This window comes from Muscardinus avellanarius, assembly GCF_963383645.1.
Source record: "Muscardinus avellanarius genome assembly, chromosome: 4".
In the NCBI taxonomy this organism is placed as follows: domain Eukaryota; kingdom Metazoa; phylum Chordata; class Mammalia; order Rodentia; family Gliridae; genus Muscardinus; species Muscardinus avellanarius.
Window position 1 is genome coordinate 150,597,847 of NC_137789.1, and position 18,499 is coordinate 150,616,345.

Sequence of the window (18,499 nt, forward strand, 5' to 3'; positions counted from 1 at the left end):
CACTGAGTTGTAAAGGGCCTCACTGAGTTGTGGAGGGCCTGGCTAAGTAGGGGAGGCTGGCTGTGAACCTGTGGCCCTCCTGTCTCAGCCTCCCCAAAACTAGGAATACAATTGTGGACCATCATGCCCGGCTCATGGACTTCTCTTAATATAACAAACACTGTGTGTTTAGCTGACTCTGCTAAACACCGTTCAAATATTAACTCATTTATTCCTAATAAAGTAGTAGAGAATCTCACTAAATACCTGGGGCTGACCTCAAACCTGCAATTTCCCTGTCCCAGCCTCCCAAATCCTGGGATGACACAGTGCCCCACCACATCCGGGCCTGTTGTCTCAATAAGCTAATTATCTCAGGTATTTGGTTATAGTGAGGGAAAGTTGACTCGTGCAGAGGGCACTAGCCAGAGGGTATGTGTTAAATAAACGTTAGTTATACTTTTACTTGCAGGGGGATATACTACTTTTCCAAGCAAAGGCACAGGATTTGATTATACTGTGTTTTTTAAAATTTGTTTGTTTTGTACTAAGGATTGAACCCAGGGACACTGCACCTCTGCGCCACACCCCCAGCCCTATTTTATATTTTATTTTGAATCAGGGTCTCACTAGCTTTCTGAGAGTCTTGCTTCTCTGCTGAGGCTAGCCTCGAGCCTGCCATCCTCCAGTCTCAGCCTCCCAAGTACAGGTAGTCACTCTCATGCCTGCGTTCATTATACTTCGTTTTTCCCCCCAAAGATGATGTTCCTCTTTATTCTTACATTCTAGGTTGAGAGATGGGGCATTTGTGCAAACACTAACTCCCAAGTGGGCTCAAATTAGGCTCTTCTGGGAGCTGGAAGGACCTGCAGGCAAGGAAGATTCAGATACCACCCACCAGCTCACCACAGCTGCCACACGCCCTGCTGCGTACTCTGCTCTGACTCAGGAAAACTTGGCAGATTTTTTTTTTTTTCTTTTAAAGCTAACTGTGATGACCACAGTACCGAAACGCGTTTCAGATCTCCACCTACTTGACACAGACGTGAGCCCTGATTAGAAAGACACTTGAAGCCGGGCGTGGTGGCGCACGTTTGTCATCCCAGCATTCGGGAGGCTGAGACCTGGAGGATCGCGGTTCGCGGACAGCCTCAGCTACTTAGTGAGGCCCTCTGCAACTCACTGAGACCCGGTTTCAAAATAAAGAATAAAAAATAGGGCAGGGGGTGTAGCTTGGAGGTCAAATGCCCCTGGGTTCCATCCCCAGACCTGCAAAAAAAAAAAAAAAAAAAAAGGAAAGAAAGACACTTGAGCCAGGCATGATGGCACACACCTGTCAATCCCGGCTCTTTGGTAGGCTGAGGGAGGAGGATCCCAAGTTCGAGGTCAGCTTGGGCAACTGAGTGAGACCCTGTCTGAAAAAAAACAAGTGCTGGCTGGGGGAGGAGCTCAGTGGTAGAGTGTTTTTCTGGGGTATGTGAGGCCCTGGGCTCCCACCCCAATAATGAGGGAAAAAAGAGAGATATCATGACGTGTGTGTGTGTGTGTGTGTGTGTGTGTGTGTGTGTGTGGTGTGTGTGTGTGTGTGGTGTGTGTGTGTGTGTGTGTGTGTGTGTGTGTGTGTGTGTGTGTGTGTGTGTGTGTGTGTTACTGAAGATGAAACCCAGGGGCATTCTACCTCCAAGCTACACCGCCAGCCCTATTTTTTTCTTTTTTTCTTTATTCTTTATTTTGAAACAGGGTCTCACTGAGTTGCAGAGGGCCTAAGTAGCTGAGGCTGTCTGCGAACCGATCCTCCTGTCTCAGCCTCCCAAATGCTGGAGTGACAAGCGTGTGCCACCATCCCAGCTTTATCACGACCATCTTGAAGACTGATACAAATTTCCCTTCCTCTGTGCTGGTTGTACATACAATAGCTTGGTATGAGTTTGAAAAAAGTTCCCTTTGTCAGATAACAGTTAACTTCCTATTTTCTACTCTATTAACGTGTACCTGACGTTTTAAATATTTCCTTTTTTTGTTTGTTTGTTACAGGGTGGTTGAATGTAGGGGTGTTCTACCTCTGAGCAACAACTCAGCCCTATTTTATTTGAAACAGTCTCACTAAGTAGCTGAGGCTGGCCTCGAACCTATGATACTTAGCCTCCAAAACACTGGTATTATAGGCAAAAACCACCACTCTCAGCTGAAAAAAGGTTGTTTTTTTTTTTTTTTTTTTTTTGATAGCTGAGATTGAACCTAGAGGCATTCTACCTCCAAGCTACACTTTCAGCTCTATTTTATTTCTCTATTTGGAAACAGGGTCTCACTAGGTTTCTGAGAGCCTTGCTATATTGCCAAGGCTGGCTTTGAACCTGCGATCCTCCTGTCTCGGTCTCCCAAGTACTGGGATTACAAGCATGTGCTACCACCCACGGCTTAAAAATAAACTTTTTAATTAGCTTTTCTTTTTTTTCTTTTTTTTTTTTTTTTTTTTTTTTGCGGGTCTGGGTATGGAACCCAGGGACATTTGTCCTCCCAGCTACACCCTCTGCCCTATTTTTTTAGTCTTTATTTTGAAACCGGGTCTCACTGAGTTGCCAAGGGCCTCACTAAGTAGCTGAGGCTGTCCACGAACCACAATCCTCTGGTCTCAGCCTCCCGAATGCTGGGATTACAAGCGTGTGCCACCACGCTCAGCCTAGTCAGTTTTTCTTGCTGTCACGACAAGGACATAATTTTTCCTCTAGAATTAAAAGATGAACTGGACTTACCTTCATTGCCAAAAGAGTAGAAAATAACAAATTCTCTCTTCTGAGACTGGGAGAAAACTTTTGAACCTAGTAGGGGGAAAGAAAATGAAACGTTAAGCCGAGCGTGGTGGCGCACACTTTTAGTCCCAGCGCTTGGGAGGCTGAGACAGGAGGATCGCACAGGTTCAAAGCCAGCCTCAGCTACTTAGGCTCTCAGCAACTTAATGAGACCCTGTTTCCAAATAAAATATAAAATAGATCTGGGAGTATAGCCCGGAGGTAGAAAAGCCCCTAGGTTCCACTCCTAGTACCACACACACACAAACAAACAAACAAAAAACAAAACAAATAAAATATAAAATAGGTCAGGGGTAGAGGCCCCTGGGTCCCATCCCCAGGACCACACACACACACACACACACACACACACACACACACACGAATAAAAAAAAAAAGAATAAAAGATAGGGCTAGGGGTGTAGCTCAGAGGTAGAATGCCCCTGGATTCCGTCCCTAGTTCTGAAAAAAAAAAAATGTATTTATGCTCCAGTCAGGAGAGCTAGCTGTCCATAAGGCAGGCCCCTAAGAGTGGGATCTTGTTCAGGCCTGTCAGCCTCTCCTGGAAATGAAACATGAAACTTTGAAGGCTTTGCACAAGCCCAAGCCTGAGTCCCACTCCTGCTGCCTCCTCCCCACCCATGGGCGCCGGCTTCCCGACCACTCGCTGCTCCCACTCCAGCCCCTCCGTCCACTCCAGCTGTGGCAACCGCTGCTCTTCCCCAGACCTATGAGGTCATTTCATCTTCCGATTAAAACTCTTCAAGGTCCTCTCATCTCATTACAGGAGACCCCGGATTGGTGCACTGCCCAGCCTCGGCCACCGCGGGTCTACACCTGCCTCAGCCTTACCCAGCCCTGTTTTTGTGTGTGTGTGGTACTGGGGATGGAACCCAGGGGCATTCCACCTCTGATCTACACCCCCAGTGCAATTTTTTATTCTTTATATTGAAACAGGGCCTCACTGAGTTGCAAATGGCCTTACTAAGTAGTTTTAGTGAGGCTGTCCGAGAATAGCGATCTCATCCAGCCCTATTTTACTATTTATTTATTTATTTATTTATTTATTTATTTATTTATTTATTTCGCAGGTCTGGAGATGGAACCCAGGGGCATTCGACCTCTAAGCTACACCCCTTCTCTATTTTTTACTCTTTATTTTGAAACAGGATCTCACTGAATTGTGGAGGGCCTCACTAAGTAGCTGAGGCTGTCCATGAACTGCGATCCTCCTGTCTCAGGCTCCCAAGGGCTGGGATTACAAGAGTGTGCCACCACTCCTGGCTTATTTTTTTATTTCGAAACAAGGTTTCACTAACTTGCTGAGCACTGGGATTATAGTAGAGGACACCTGCCCGGCTACCTATGGACCAAGTGTCAATCATGCGCTCGCCCACCTCTTGTATCTGCTGGCTGCCCCACTGTGTTAGGCCATAGCTTTGCTGTCATCATCACCAAGAGGACATCCCTAAGGACTGCGTCCACCGATCTTCATCATGACCTTTGTTTTCTGTGATTGGAATCTTTTTTTTTTTTTTTTTTTTTTGGTGGTACTGGGGGTGGAACCCAGAGGCTTTCTACCTCCGGGCTATACTCCCAGACCCATTTATATTTTATTTGGAAACAGGGTCTCACTAAGTTGCTGAGAGCCTCACTAAGTAGCTGAGGCTGGCTTCGAACCTGTGTGATCCTCCTGTCTCAGCCTCCCAAGCGCGGGGATTACAAGCGTGTGCCACCATGCCCGGCTGTGATTGGAATCTTACAATTGCAATGACCTTGTGTGTAACTGGGTATCTGGCAGATTCCTTCTAGAATGGCAGCCCCAGCAGGGCACGGACACGCCCTTTCTCCTCATTGTTCTGTCCGTAGCGCCTGGCACAGGCCGAGCACTCGGCAGACCCCAGCACACTCGGTGCATCTGTTTGAAGGCCCAGCTAAAACTCACCGCGTGCGGCCCCTCTCCAGGCGACCCGCGGTCCTGGGATGTCATCAGAGACAACAGGCTTCTGGCGATCGATCCTGTACTCTCCCTCCAAACCTGTAGCCTTGAACTAGCATTTAAAGCACCTTTCCTCCTTCCTTTCTTCCTCCCTTCTTTCTTTCCCTTCTGTGTTGTACTGGGGGTGGAAGCCAGGGGCATTCTACCTCTGAGCTACATCCCCAGCCCTATTTTATTCTTTTATTTTGAAACAGGGTCTCATTAAGTTGCGGAGGGCCTCACTTAGTTGCTGAGGCTGGCTGAGAACCTGCGATCCTCCCCTCTCAGCCTCCCTAGTACTGGGATTACAAGTGTGCGTCACCACCCCGGCTGAAGACAGAGACTTTCTACCTCTGAGCTATACCCCAGCCCCTTGTATTTTTATTTCAAAACAGAGTCTTTCTTGCTAAGCTGCTGAGGCTGGCTTCAAACCTGTGTGATCCTCCTGTCTCAGCCTCCCAAGTGCTGGGATTACAAGTGTGCGCCCTACGTCCAGCTTGTGCTCTCTTTATAAAGGCACTAATCTCACTCATGAGGGTTCCATCCTCGTGACCTAATCATCCCCCACAAAGGCTCATCGTCCATCATCACAGTGGGTTAGGGCTTCAACACATGATTTTGGGTGAGGAAGACACAAACTTCAGTTCACTGGATGTCACAGCGGAACAGTGTTTTCCTGAAGTCCAACCACTGCAGCCCGTTACCCTTGATTGGCAAATAGTACAGCTTCCTTCCTTCCTTCCTTCCTTCCTTCCTCCCTTCCTCCCTCCTTCCCTCCCTCCCTTTCCTTCCCTCCCTCCCTCCCTTTCTTTTTTTCATTCTTTCTTTTTTTGAAACCAGGGATTGAACCTAGAGCGCACACTGAGCTACATCCAGCCTCCCTTTTTTTTTACACGAGAATTGAACCCCAGGGGCATGCTATCTCCAGGCTATATTCCCAGCCCTTTTTTATTTTTTTATTTTGAAAAGGGTCTCAGCTCGGCAAGGTGGCACATGCCTGTAATCTCAGTACTTGGGAGGCTGAGGAAGGAGGATCACAGGTGCAAAGCCAGCCTCAACAGCTTAGCGAGGCAGCTTAGTGAGACTCTGCCTTCAAATTAGAAATAAAATTGGAGCCGGGCGTGGTGACACAGGCTTGTAATCCCCACGCTTGGGAGGCTGAGACAGGAGGATTGCACAGGTTCAAAGCCAGCCTCTGCTACTTAGGGAGGCTCTCAGCAACTTAGTAAGACCCTGTTTTCAAATAAAATATTTTTAAAAAAGGTCTGGGAGTATAGCCCAGAGGTAGAAAGCCTCTGGGTTCCATCCCCAGTACCAGAAAGAAAGAAAGAAAGAAAGAAAGAAAGAAAGAAAGAAAGAAAATAAATCAGACTGGAGGTGTAGTTTGGAGGAAGAATGCCTCTGGGTTTAATCCCCAGGACCAAAAAAAACCCCTAAAGTTTTGGAGATACCAGACAGGAATCTCAACACGACAAGGCAGGATGCTCTTTGTACCAGCCATAGGTCCGGTCCCTTCCTAGCTCCGTAGTGGTCCTTGGAGCCCGCTTTTCTCCTTTGCAAGCCTCTCTCTCATGCTGCAGGTGCTCCCCACAGAACACCATGTGGAGCATCCTTGATCTTCCCTCTTTCCCTCCATCCTAACCTCCTCCCCACACCTCAACTCCTGCCTTCTCCCAGAACGAGAGAACCTCCAAAGAACCAGCCCTCCTTAGAGGCAGACATTCTTTTTAGAGTATTAGGCAGCAGTTTTTGTGGTGCAGGGGAGTCAGACACTCTACCAGAAGCCACATCTCAGCCCTTGCAGTCTGGTTTAACTCTTGACTTTTCCATTTTAGAATAGAAAGTTGGCTTGGTTTTCCAGTAACTAAAAGCTCCGGAAAAGTGTCTTCTTTAAACAAAAGAGCTCAGGTGAGCTTTCCCTCCACTTTTACAACATGAAAAGAAAATTAGTCGGGCTAAATATTTGTGATCACACCTGTAATCCCAGTACATGGGAGTCTAAGGAAGGCTGAGACAGGAAGATTGCAGATTTGAGACCCGTCTCAGCAACGTAGCGAGGCCCCCGGCAACTTTGTGAGACCGAACTTCCAAATAAAAAGAAAATCGGGCTGGGGTGATAGCTCAGAGGTAGAATGCCCCTGCGCTCTACCCTCAATATCAGTAAATCAGTAAGTAAATAAATAGCCAGCGAGTGAGCCGGCGTGATGGCGCATGCGTGTCACCCCAGCATTTGGGAGGCTGAGGCGGCTGAGAGGAGAATCAGGTCTGTGGCCAGCCTCAGCTGCCTAGTGAGGCCCTCTGTCTAAACTCAGAACAAATACCAAAAAGAACGAGTTTTACTTTTTGTATGTAATTTAAAAGATGAACGACATAAAGAAATGCTCATTAGCTATTAAAAAATCAAAATTTGTGCAGGGTGTGGTGGCGCACGCTTGTCATCCCAGTATGCGGGAGCCTGAGGCAGGAGGATCACGGTTGGCAGACAGCCTCAGCTACTCAGTGAGGCCCTTTGCAACTCAGTGAGACCCTGAGTTGCAAACATTTGGAAACACCCTGTTTCCAAATAAAGAATAAAAAATTTAAAAAGGGCTGGGGGTGTAGCTCGGGGGTAGAGTGCCTCTGAGTTCCTTCCCCAGTACTAAAAAAATTATATATATATATATATATATATATATATATATATATATATAATCTCAAAATTTATTATAGAAAAAGGTGGGCAATAATAGGAGATGGCCTGAGCTGTTTGCACGTGGAATGCTCTGCGGGTCTAGGGAGGCGGGAGAGGGCTTGTATTTACATGTAGAAAGAGGAAAACGCACACGTGCTTGCGGTCTCCCGGCTGCACCAGGGCTTCCGTTACATGTTTCACCGCGTTCTGGTGTGAATGCCTGAGTCCCGCTGCTGGTATTAAGAGGTGGGGCCTTTGGAGGTGGCTAGGTTCTGATGGCAGAATCCTCACGAATGAGATGAATGCTTTTATAAAAGCAGCCCAGGAAGTGGGTGGAAAGGGCTGTAGTTATGGCGCATAGGTAGAATGTCCCTGGGTTCAATCCCTCATATCACACACAAGTAAATAAATGAACAGGGCTGCAGGTGTAGCTCAGAGGTAGACTGCATCTAGGTTTAATCCTCAGTACCTCAAACAAAACAATAGAAAATTTAAAAAGCCTGAAGGAGCCTCTTGTCCCTTCTGTAAAAGGTGCCATCTAGCCGGGCGTGGTGGCACACACCTGTAATCCCAGACTTGGGAGGCTGAGACAGGAGAATCACAGGTTTGAGAACAGCACCAGCCACTTACTGAGACTCACAGCAACCTAGTAAGGCTCTGTTTCAAGAAACAAAAGATAAGAAAAAGCCTGAGGGTGTAGCTAGGAGGTATAACACCTCTGTGTACAGGCCCCGTAAATCACACACCTTCAGGGAAGCAGAGAGCCCTTACCAGGCACACAGGATATGCTGGTGCCCTCATTTTGAACTCTGAAGACGACGAGTGATATATTTCTATGTTCCTAGGTTGCCTAGTTTAAGGCATGTGTTTTATTACAGCCACCCAATGCGCTAATTCAAATAAACAACCAGAGTCTTTCCAGGCCAATCCAGCCCTACTGCCCTGGGAACACGGAGAGGTCAGACTTGGCCTGGAGGGGTCACTGGTGTCCCAGGATGTGTGCGGAGCTTGAGCTGTGGCGGGCACAGGATTCAACGAGCCAGTATTCACCAGCAACAGAACTCCCCGCGTGGTGGGTGGGAGCCGGCTCAGCGCATTCACGGCCCACTGGAGTCGGCAGCAGTGGAGAGTGGGCGCCAGCCTGCCCACCCCGCCAAGGCAGCCTGTGGCTGCAGCTCCGGGAGCCCAGGCTAGGTGGCATCCTCTCTCTAAGGAGGAGCCAGTGCCCATCTGCCCAAAGCTCACTTCAGAACCTGGAAGTCTGGAAGTTCATGGCTCTGCTTTGAGATGTCATTACAGGAGGGATCGACTGCTTCAAATCAGCTGGGAAAATTAGATACTCTTTTACATAATTGCAAAAGAAAAAAAAATCAGTCTGCATAAAGCATTACATTCTTTAGGCTCCAAGTATTTGTTGATTTCATTTAGCATCTAAATAGCCAGCTGCGACTTCAACCAGGAAAGAAGCATGTCCTTTGGAGGGTCAAGCAAATATTCGCGTGCCTGTGATGGCCTGCCTTGGGACAATGAAGCTTTAGTCTAAGGTTCTCAAGAGTCTCTGGAGCCAGATTACATTATTGTAGCATGAGGTGGCCTTGCAAGCCCGCCTCATCTCTGACTCATCCGGTGTACAGGTTCCTGAGGCTCCATTCCGCTCAGCCTGCCTCCCTCCCTCCTCCCTCCTCCCTCCTCCCTCCTCCCTCCTCTCTTCCCTCTCTCTCTCTCTCTCTCTCTCTCTCTCTCTCTTTCTCTCTCTTTCCACACTCCCCCCACTTTGTGGTGCTAGAGATTGGACCCAGAGGTGTTTTACCCTTTACCTCTGAGCTATGCCTCCAGCCTTTATTTTTATTTTTTGATACTAGGCATTGAACCCAGGGGCATTCTACCTCAAAGTTATATCCCCAGCCCTATTGATTGATTGATTGATACTGGGGATGGAACCGAGGGACATTCTACCTCTGAGCAACACTCCAGCACTATTTTTTTTTTTTTTCCTTTGGTGGTACTAGGGATGGAACCCAGGGGCTTGTAATCCTAGCATTTGGGAGGCTGAGACAGGAGGACCACGCAGATTTGAAGCCAGCCTCAGGTACTTAGTGAGGCCCTTTGCAACTGAGTGAGACCATGTCTCAAAATATAAAAGAAAAAATAGGGCTGGGGTTGTAACCTGGAGGTAGAATGCCCCTGGGTTCCATCCCCAGTACTGCAAAATACATACATACATACATACATACATACATACATACATACATACAGCTGGGTATGGTGGTGCATGCTTGTAATCCCAGCATTTAGGAAGTTAAGACAGGAGGATCATGGTTCAAGGACAGCCTCAGCTACTTAGTGAGGCCCTGTCTCAAAATAAAGAATAAAAAATAGGGATGGAGGTATAGCTCCGAGGTAGAATGCCCCTGGGCTCAATCCCCAGTACTGGGTAAAAAAATTGAGAAGAAAATCAAAAGAAGAAAAATCCACATTTCAGGCTTCTGAGAAAGTGACACTTACCTAATAAGACTAGTTATCTAAATAACTAGTCTTGACACTCACTCATCAGCTGGCCTTGGGCAACAGACCAAATTCTCTGAGGCTCAGTTTCCTTCTAAACAATGGAGGTGACAATGTCTTTAGACAGTACCTGCCTTGTAGGAGAAAGAAGTTCTGGGGACAGTGATGGGGCTGGTACTAGAGACAGCATGTATACTATCAGCATGGTATGAGTGTGTGTGTGTGTGTGTGTGTGTGTGTGTGTGTGTGTGTGTGTGTGGTACTGGGGATTAAACCCAGGGTCATTCTACCTCTGAGCTGCATCCCAGCATTGTTATTTTTTTATTTGGAAACAATGTCTTGATAAATTGCTGAGGCTGGTGTGTGTGTGTGTGTGTGTGTGTGTGTGTGTGTGTGTGTGTGTGCTATTGGGGATTGAACCTGGGGGCATTCTACCTCTGAGCTACACCCCCAGCCCTATTTTTAGTCTTTATTTTGAAGCAGTGTCTCACTAAATTGGGAGGGCCTCACTAAGTAGCTGAGTCTGGCCAAGATCCTCCAGTCTCAGCCTCCCAAGTCCTGATCACAAGGGCGTGCCACCACGCCCAGCTCTGAGGTTGGCTTTGAACCTGGGGTCCTCTTGTTTTAGCCTCCCAGGTACTGGGATTACAGGTACGCACCTCAATGCTTGGCTCGTGGCAACATTTTGAGTGTCAAATTTGGCAGCCACTGGAGGCCCCTGAAGGGTGTTCCAGAGTGGAGAGGATGTTAATATTAAGCCTTCAACCTCCGGCAGCGCACATTTCTCCTCTCTTGAAATCTTCCTTTGGGCCTGAAATCACTTCTTCCTCTCTGCTTTTGCAAAGTCCCTTGAGTGTGTCTACGCGATGGCCTCATTTCCCCGCGGAGCTGACGCCTCCCAGCTCTCCTTCCTACCGGTGGGTTCCCTGAGAAAGTGCCTCGTACCTTGCAGCACCTGGCACAAAATAAAACTTTGAAGAAGAGAACGAGACATCGAAAGCTATCTCCAGCTCCTTCTGGAGGGCCTGCGAGCTGACGGCCTGCCAAGGGTGAAAACTCCAACTCCAGCGGAGTCCCCAAAGCCAGTGTGATCCTTCAGACAGAAGGAGTCCATATTTTGGGGCGAAGGCCGGTTGCTTTCCAGCATAGCAAACTCCTGTTTACAAGACTTGTGAGCCGGCAGCTTTGTCGGTGGGCAATACGGGTCTGTGGATGAGTCCTGCCTCTTCTGCATGTGGGGCTCAGTGTGTGCTGTGTGTCTTTGGCTCATTTCCATTTCTCTCGCTCTAACCTGGTGCTTCCGTTTGGATTTCTATTCTTGTTCTCCAGGATTCCCTACCTAGCTAGTGATTTTTTTTTTTTTTTTTTGGCAGGTTTGGGGATGGAACCCAGGGGCATTCGACCTCCGAGCTACACCCCCTGCCCTATTTTTTAATCTTTATTTTGAAACAGGGTGAACAGGATTGAACCCAGAGACAGTCTGAGGTATATCTCCAGCCCCTTGTTTATATTTTATTTTATTATTTTTATTATTTATTATTATTATTTTTTAGTGGTACTGGGGGTGGAACCCAGAGGCTTCCTATTTCCGGGCTATGCTCCCAGACCTATTTTATATTTTATTTGGAAACAGGGTCTCACTAAGTTGCTGAGAGCCTCACTAAGTAGGTGAGGCTGACTTCGAACCCGTGCGATCCTCCTGTCTCAGCCTCCCAAGCGCGGGGATTACAAGCGTGCGCCACCATGCCCGGCTTATATTTTATTTTGAAACAGGGTCTCACTGAGTTGCGGAGGGCCTAAGTAGCTGAGGCTGTCTGTGAACCGCGATCCTCCGGTCTCAGCCTCCCAAATACTAGGATTACAAACATGCGCCACCACGCCTGGCAGCTAGTGATATTGAATAGGCTATTCTTCCTTGAACCAAACCCCTTTTTTTCAAGAGAACTATGAGTTATTAATACAGTTAATTTGAAAGGGATGAGGCTATAATGGTGGAGGCACTGGCTGAAATGGAAAACCCCCTTAGGTGTTTTGTGTGTGTGTGATGCTGAGGATTGAAAGCAAGGGCATTCTACCTCCAAGCTACAACCAGAGCCCTATTATTGATTAATTAATTAATTAATTAATTAATGTGGCACTGGGGATGGGACCCGGGGCATTCTACCTCTGAGCTACACCCCCAGCCCTATTATTATTATTAATTATTATTATTATTATTATTATTATTATTATTATTTTGCGGTACTAGGGATGGAAACCAGGGGCATTCTACTTCCAAGCTACACCCCCAGCCCTATATTTTATTCTTTATTTTGAAACAGGGTCTCAGTGAGTTGCAAAGGGCCCAAGTAGCTGAGGCTACACAAACCAAGACCTTCCTGTCTCAGCCTCCCCAATGCTGGGATTACAAGTGTGCACTACCATGTCTGGCTTTTATCTTATTTTATTTATTTATTTATTTTGTGGGTCTGGGGATGGAACCCAGGGGCATTCTACCTCCGAGCTACACCCCCTGCCCTATTTTTTATTCTTCATTTTGAAACAGGGTCTCACTGAATTGCAGAGCCTAAGTAGCTGAGGCTGTCCGCAAACCGCGATCCTCCGTCTCAGCCTCCTGAATGCTGGGATTACAAGCGTGCACCACCACGCCTGGCTCTGGTTTTAATCATTTAGTCAGCTGCCTGTTTTAACTTCTCACAATACAAGTTCACCCTGGCAGCGGAATAGTCATAACCAAGTCCTGCCTGCCAGCCCGAGATATCCAGAGCATAAGTGCAGATTCGGAGTCAGTCAGGTGAGCGGCTCAAATCCCAGGTCCTGGGCCTGGTGTGGTGGCGCACGCTTGTAATCCCCGCGCTTGGGAGGCTGAGATAGGAGGATCGCATAGGTTCAAAGCCAGCCTCAGCTACTTAGTGAGGCTCTCAGCAACTTAGTGAGACCCTGTTTCCAAATAAAATGTAAAATAGGTCTGGGAGTTTAGCCCGGAGGTAGAAAGCCCCCGGGTTCCACCCCCAGTACCACAAAAAAAAAAAAAAAAAAAAAAAAAAATCCCAGGTCCTTTTCTTCTCAGGTATGTGACCCTAGACAAATTATAAACTCTCTCTTTATTTATTAAATAAGAGAAAATCCATGTAGAACTCCACCTGGCCACCAGGTGAAGTTGAGTAAATTATCATTCCAGTCTTTTATTTTAATATATTTTTTTGTTTTGAGGATTGAACCCAGAGACAGTCTGAGGTATACCTCTAGCCCCTTGTTTATATTTTATTTTTTATTTTTATTATTATTTATTTATTTATTTATTTTTTAGTGGTACTGGGGATGAACCCAGAGGCTTCCTATCTCCGGGCTATACTCCCAGACCTATTTTATATTTTATTTGGAAACAGGGTCTCACTAAGTTGCTGAGAGCCTCACTAAGTAACTGAGGCTGGCTTCGAACCCTTGCGATCCTCCTGTCTCAGCCTCCCAAGCGCGGGGATTACAAGCGTTCACCACCATGCCCGGCTTATATTTTATTTTGAAACAGGGTCTCACTGAGTTACAGAGGGCCTCACTAAGTAGCTGAGGCTATCCACAAACCACGATCCTCCAGTCTCAGCCTCCCAAATGCTGGGATTACAAGTATTTGTAATCCACCACCACGCCCAGCTCTTTTAGTTATTTATTTATTTGGTGGTACTGGGGTTCCTGGAAGCCCTTCTACCTCCGGGCTACACTCCCAGACCTGTTTTTACGTTTTTATTTGGAAACAGGGTCTCCTAAGCCAGTGTGCGAACCTGCGCGATCCTCCTGTCTCTGCCTTCAAAGCGCGGGGATTACTAGCGTGCACCACCACGCCACGCCTGGCATCTTTTTTAATTCTTTATTTGGAAACAGGGTCTCACTAAGTTGTGGAGGGGCTAAGTTGCTGAGGCTGGCTGCGAACCTTCAATCCTCCAGTCTCAGCCTCCCAAGTACTGGGATTACGAGGCCCCACGCCCCACTATCGAGGCCCCACGCCCCACTATCGTTTCTATCGCTCTTGAATTGGAATGTCTTAATGTCCTCACAGAGGCACAGAAACTTGACCTACAATCATTTATTTTGTAGGCAGGATACATCACCCTTTAGCGAAGAGAGTGTTAACAGGGTAACACTTGAGGAGTGACAAGTGGGACTCATTTATTCTCTCTGGGTCTGTTTCATATCTGCAAAACAAAGGAAACTAGCTGGGTGTGGGTGACACATACTTGTAACCCTAGCATTTGGGAGGCTGAGATGGGAGGATCGCGGTTCATGGACAGCCTCAGCTACTTAGTGAGGCCCTTTGCAGCTTAGTAAGACCCTGTTTCAAAGTAAAGAATAGGAAATAGGGCAGGGGGTGTAGCTCGGAGGTAGAATGCCCCTGGGTTCAATCTCTAGTACCACCAAAGCAAACAAACAAACAAACAAACAAACAAACAAAACAAGGGAAACTGGCAGGGCATTCAAGGGTTGCAAACACAAATGACTATGGATTCCAGATAGGTAAAATCACTGGTAACTTGGGCTGGGTATAAGACAATAGTGAGTGGTGGGGAATATGATAACTGCAGGGTTTCCCTACTCAGAGTGTACTCTACTTGCAGGGTTGAAAGAACCCTGGAGTTTGTTGGAAATGGCAGAATTTCAGGACCCACTCCAGACCTAAGTCTACATTTTAACCAGATCTGCATTTTTACAAGCTCCCCAGGTGATCTGCTTGCACAAGATATTTTGAGCACGTTGTTATGGAATACAAGCCAGATAAACACATTAAAATTTCATTTTTTTTTTAAATGCCAACCAAATAAACAAACTTTGGGTTACATTAGGCTGTAGGCTGCTGGCAGGTGATCATTATAGTTGGTGGGTTCTAAGATGCTGTCAGCTTTAAGTATCTCACTCTTCCTGAAAGAGTCCCTTTCAAAAGGGCTCTGGAAACGTGGATATGCAGCAAAGACCAGGACTGAGTTGCTTAAAACGTTACTTCCTGGAGTGGAAGGTGGCTAGGAAGTTATCTGCTCAGTTCTGGGCCTTCTGACCGGCCAGCTGTTATTGGCCCTATTCTGCAGCCAAGTGAAGTGAGGCCCACTAACCCAAATCCGGACACCAGGAAGTGGTGGGGGCTGGCCTTCCCACGGGGAAGAAGATCATCCCGGGCTGTTGGCATCAGCAACCGTGGCCTGGTAAGTCTATTAATTTCTTCATGATCTCCAATGTATAATAATTGTTCTCCGTTTCTCTGGGCACCTCCCTGCTATTTCCTCGCAGCCTCGTTGACAGAAGGTTTCCTCCTTTTGGACAGAGAAGGCCCAGAGCCGCCGTCAGAACGGATATCCGCCGCAGCAGGCAGAGGAGGCAAAGGCCTCATTGTTCCCGGGGGCCAGCGGCCCCGCCCCCGGCCCGCAGACCTCGGTCGCCCCCTGGGCCGGGAGAGAGCGCTATTCCCAGGAGTGGGGCTTTCGGAGGAAGCGAGGGAGCGGGGCTGAGTCCAGATCTGGAGTCTGATACTGTGAGCATAAAAGCGGCAGGAGCTCAGAGCCCCAAGATAAACAAGTCCGGAATTCGAACGCATTTCCGCGCCGACTCGGCGCTGGGCTGGCTGTTACTCATTAACGCTCCCATAACCGAGTCGGCGAGCCCGCCTGCGTTTTTATAACTTAATCTGAATGAGTCTGGTTGTAATGAGGACGGCTGACCTGCGGGCCTGGCTTGGCCGCGCGCCTGTTTCTGAGCAGAAAGCGCCGCTTCTCACGCCCGGCTCGGGGTCCGGCTCGGGGCCGCGGTCCGCGTGCACCGCCGCCGCGGGGTGGCGCTCGGGCTGCGCGGCCGAGGACCCGGCGGGGGCCGCCGCCTCGCGAGCCCTTCCCGCCTCGCGGAGACAAAGTGCACCTTTGTCAGGGAGCTGGCGCGTGTGCGCGTGCGACGGCCGGCAGCCGCAGGCCCGCCGGAGAGCGGGTCCCGCCGCCCTGGGCTGAGCGCGAAGGGCCGGCGTGCCGCGAGGACGCGGGCCGGGCCGTCGGTCCTCGGGATCCGAGCACGCCCGGACTCCGGAGGCTCCTCTCTCCGGGCAGGGCGGGAAGGAGGCGAGCAGGTCCGCGCCCAGCACTGGGGCTCGGCGGGGCGGCTTCTGACTCGCCTGGGACCCGACGCCGGGCGCAGAGGGTCCCCCGTTTCCGCCGCCGCCTCTGGCCGCCCCGCGCGGCGCGGGACTACAAGTCCCAGCAGCCCCCGCGCACGAGCCGGGGGCGTGGCCAGGGCGCGCGTGCGCAGTGCGGCGGCCGAGCCCGCGAGTACCACACCCCCGCGAGGGACGGAGGGGAGGCTGAAGCATCCGAGGCATTAAAGCATCCGAGGGAGCCGGAGGGGAGGAGAATGGAGTGACAGAGACACGCGGAGGGTGGGGGGTGGGGGGGAGAGCGCCGCGGGAGGGGGGAGGGGGACACGGAGGGAGGAAGACGCGGCGGCGGCGGCGGCGGCTCCTCGTGCAGAGGGGGAAACTCCGAGGCTCGGAGCAGGAATAATGCGGTAGGCGAGGCGGGCTGCTGGCTCCCGGCTCCGGCAGCGCGGCGGCAGCCCGAGCAGCGGCAGCAGCAGCGGCAGCGCCCGGGCGCTGACAGCCCCGCCGGCCGGCTCCGCGCGGACCGCCGACTGTCAATGGAGCTGGAAAACATCGTGGCCAACACGGTCTTGCTGAAAGCCCGGGAAGGTAAGCGGGGCGCGCGGGCGCGGGGCCGGGAGTGCGGCGCGTGCGGGATGCCCGCGGCGAGCGGGTCCCGGGCGGGACAGCTCGCCGACCCGCGCCGCGCACGCTCCGGGGCGCCTGCCCGGGGCTCGGAGGACCGGGACGCGGGCCGGGAAGGCGGCGGGGATTCGGATGCGGAAAGGTCCCCGAGTTCCCAGCTCTGACCCTGCGCGCCTCGTGCCATCGCGGCAGCTGTTGAAAGGTCGGTGGAAAAAGCACTCAGGGACGGAGACGGGCAGGCGTGCAAATAAAATAGCTTTCGAGTCTCCCCGGGATGGTCTTGTGAGTGTGAATTGGCGTGTGTGTGTGTGTGTGTGTGTGTGTGTGTAGGGGGGTTATTGAAATTAACAGAAGCCAAGTCTGCCTGTGCAGGCTGAGTTGATACAGACTTGCTGGAAACCATCCGCTGGGAATGTTTCTAAGGGAAATCCCGTCGTGTGAAAGGAAGCCTTTTAAAGGCAAAGTGAGATGTTGAGGAATTAGCCTGTTCGTAAAATAATGACAGGATGGCCATACAAGTCACTTAAAAACAATTCAGGGCTTTAGGGGCGGTTGTTATTGTTTTCCCCTGAGGTTGGGGACAGATAACTGAACTGTTCGGTTCTGATTCAGTTAAGAAAGGTAAGTGCCTAGATGCATTTTGGACGCAATCGTTAGATTTCCTGCGTTTGGCCGGCAGGAAATGTCGTCTAAATGGAGTGGGTAAGGTCTTCAGTCCTGACTATAAACACATATTTTGACTCTTCCTTGAGATGAAAAAAGGAAGAAGAAAGTGGCCCAGAAACTTAGATGTTTCCTAAAAGGATTGTGTTTTGCGCATGTAAGCATAGATATTTAGGCAAACCTGGAATTTATGTAACATCTCTTTTGCCAAGATTCAGGCTTTTTCATAAAAGGGGAAGTGGTTTTTCCCTTTCCTGGGAGGAGGCTTTATTTGATACCCAAGGTAGAAGGCAGATTAAGTAAGGTCTTGACTTTAGAGGTATCCAGCCCACGAAAATGTCATACCTACTTCTTAATATTTTCATTCACCCACTTTGATGAATGAAGGAAGAATTTCTGGCCAGCAATAAAACGGTCCGTGTTTATCCAGTCCATTCCATCACCTTGTGGTTCCTACTGGCCAAGGGGGTAGGTGATGCACGCAGCTCCCGGTGGGCTGGGCTCCAGCAACTCAACCCTGCCTTCCCCTCCCGCTCCTCCTCGGTCACTTGCCGCTAAAGCAGCCGCCGGAAGGTTTGTTTTGAAAGCCCCAGAGGAAGGAAGGCGCTGCTTTGAAAACCCTGAGCAGAGTTTTTTGAAACATGCAAATCCGTCCCTTCCCCTCTCCTTTTCGCTCAGCTTAGGTATGAACAGATTTTTAGGGGAGACTGTTCCTTGGTGACTTCAAGTTCTGAGGCCTGAGGGGTTTTGTCCGCACCCACCTCAACCTGAGGAGTTTAGTGAACTGTATCTAGGTGGGGGCAGACAAACTCTCCCCTGGGCCGGGTGGGCAGTCCTGGAAGGGTAGAAAGCCCCCGCCGGCAGCCGTGGCAGCGGCCACCTAGTGGTGGGATGCAGTTGTGCATCTCAGGGTCCCGGGGCTGGGAAAGTTTTTACCCTTCCTCCCTTCTCAAATTATTTCTTGGGAAATCTCTGGGTCTGATGGTGCTGGAGGCCTTGCCAGTTTCGCTGGTTCTTCCTGCTGCCCAGGGAATCGCCTCTCCAGATTTGATGAGCTAGACATTTGTTTGCCTGGAGGGGTGCTTCTTTTAAAATGTTTTAGAGCAGCCGGGTGTGGTGGCACAGGCTTGTAGTCCAGGAACTTAGGAGGCGGAGACAGGAGGATC

General features: G+C 49.6%; 1 protein-coding gene across 3 annotated transcripts in view; it reads left to right on the forward strand.

The window, feature by feature from the left end:
* Positions 1–16,582: 16,582 nt before the first annotated feature.
* The window catches only part of GRK5 (G protein-coupled receptor kinase 5), a gene marked incomplete at both ends in the record, with an annotated part of 210,823 nt that continues 208,906 nt past the window's right edge, over positions 16,583–18,499 (forward strand). For all 3 annotated transcript variants that reach the window (XM_080695301.1, XM_080695302.1, XM_080695303.1), the window contains one exon: positions 16,583–16,634. In XM_080695301.1, coding sequence (XP_080551427.1) covers positions 16,583–16,634 — 52 coding nt within the window. The remainder of the gene's footprint in view (positions 16,635–18,499) is intronic.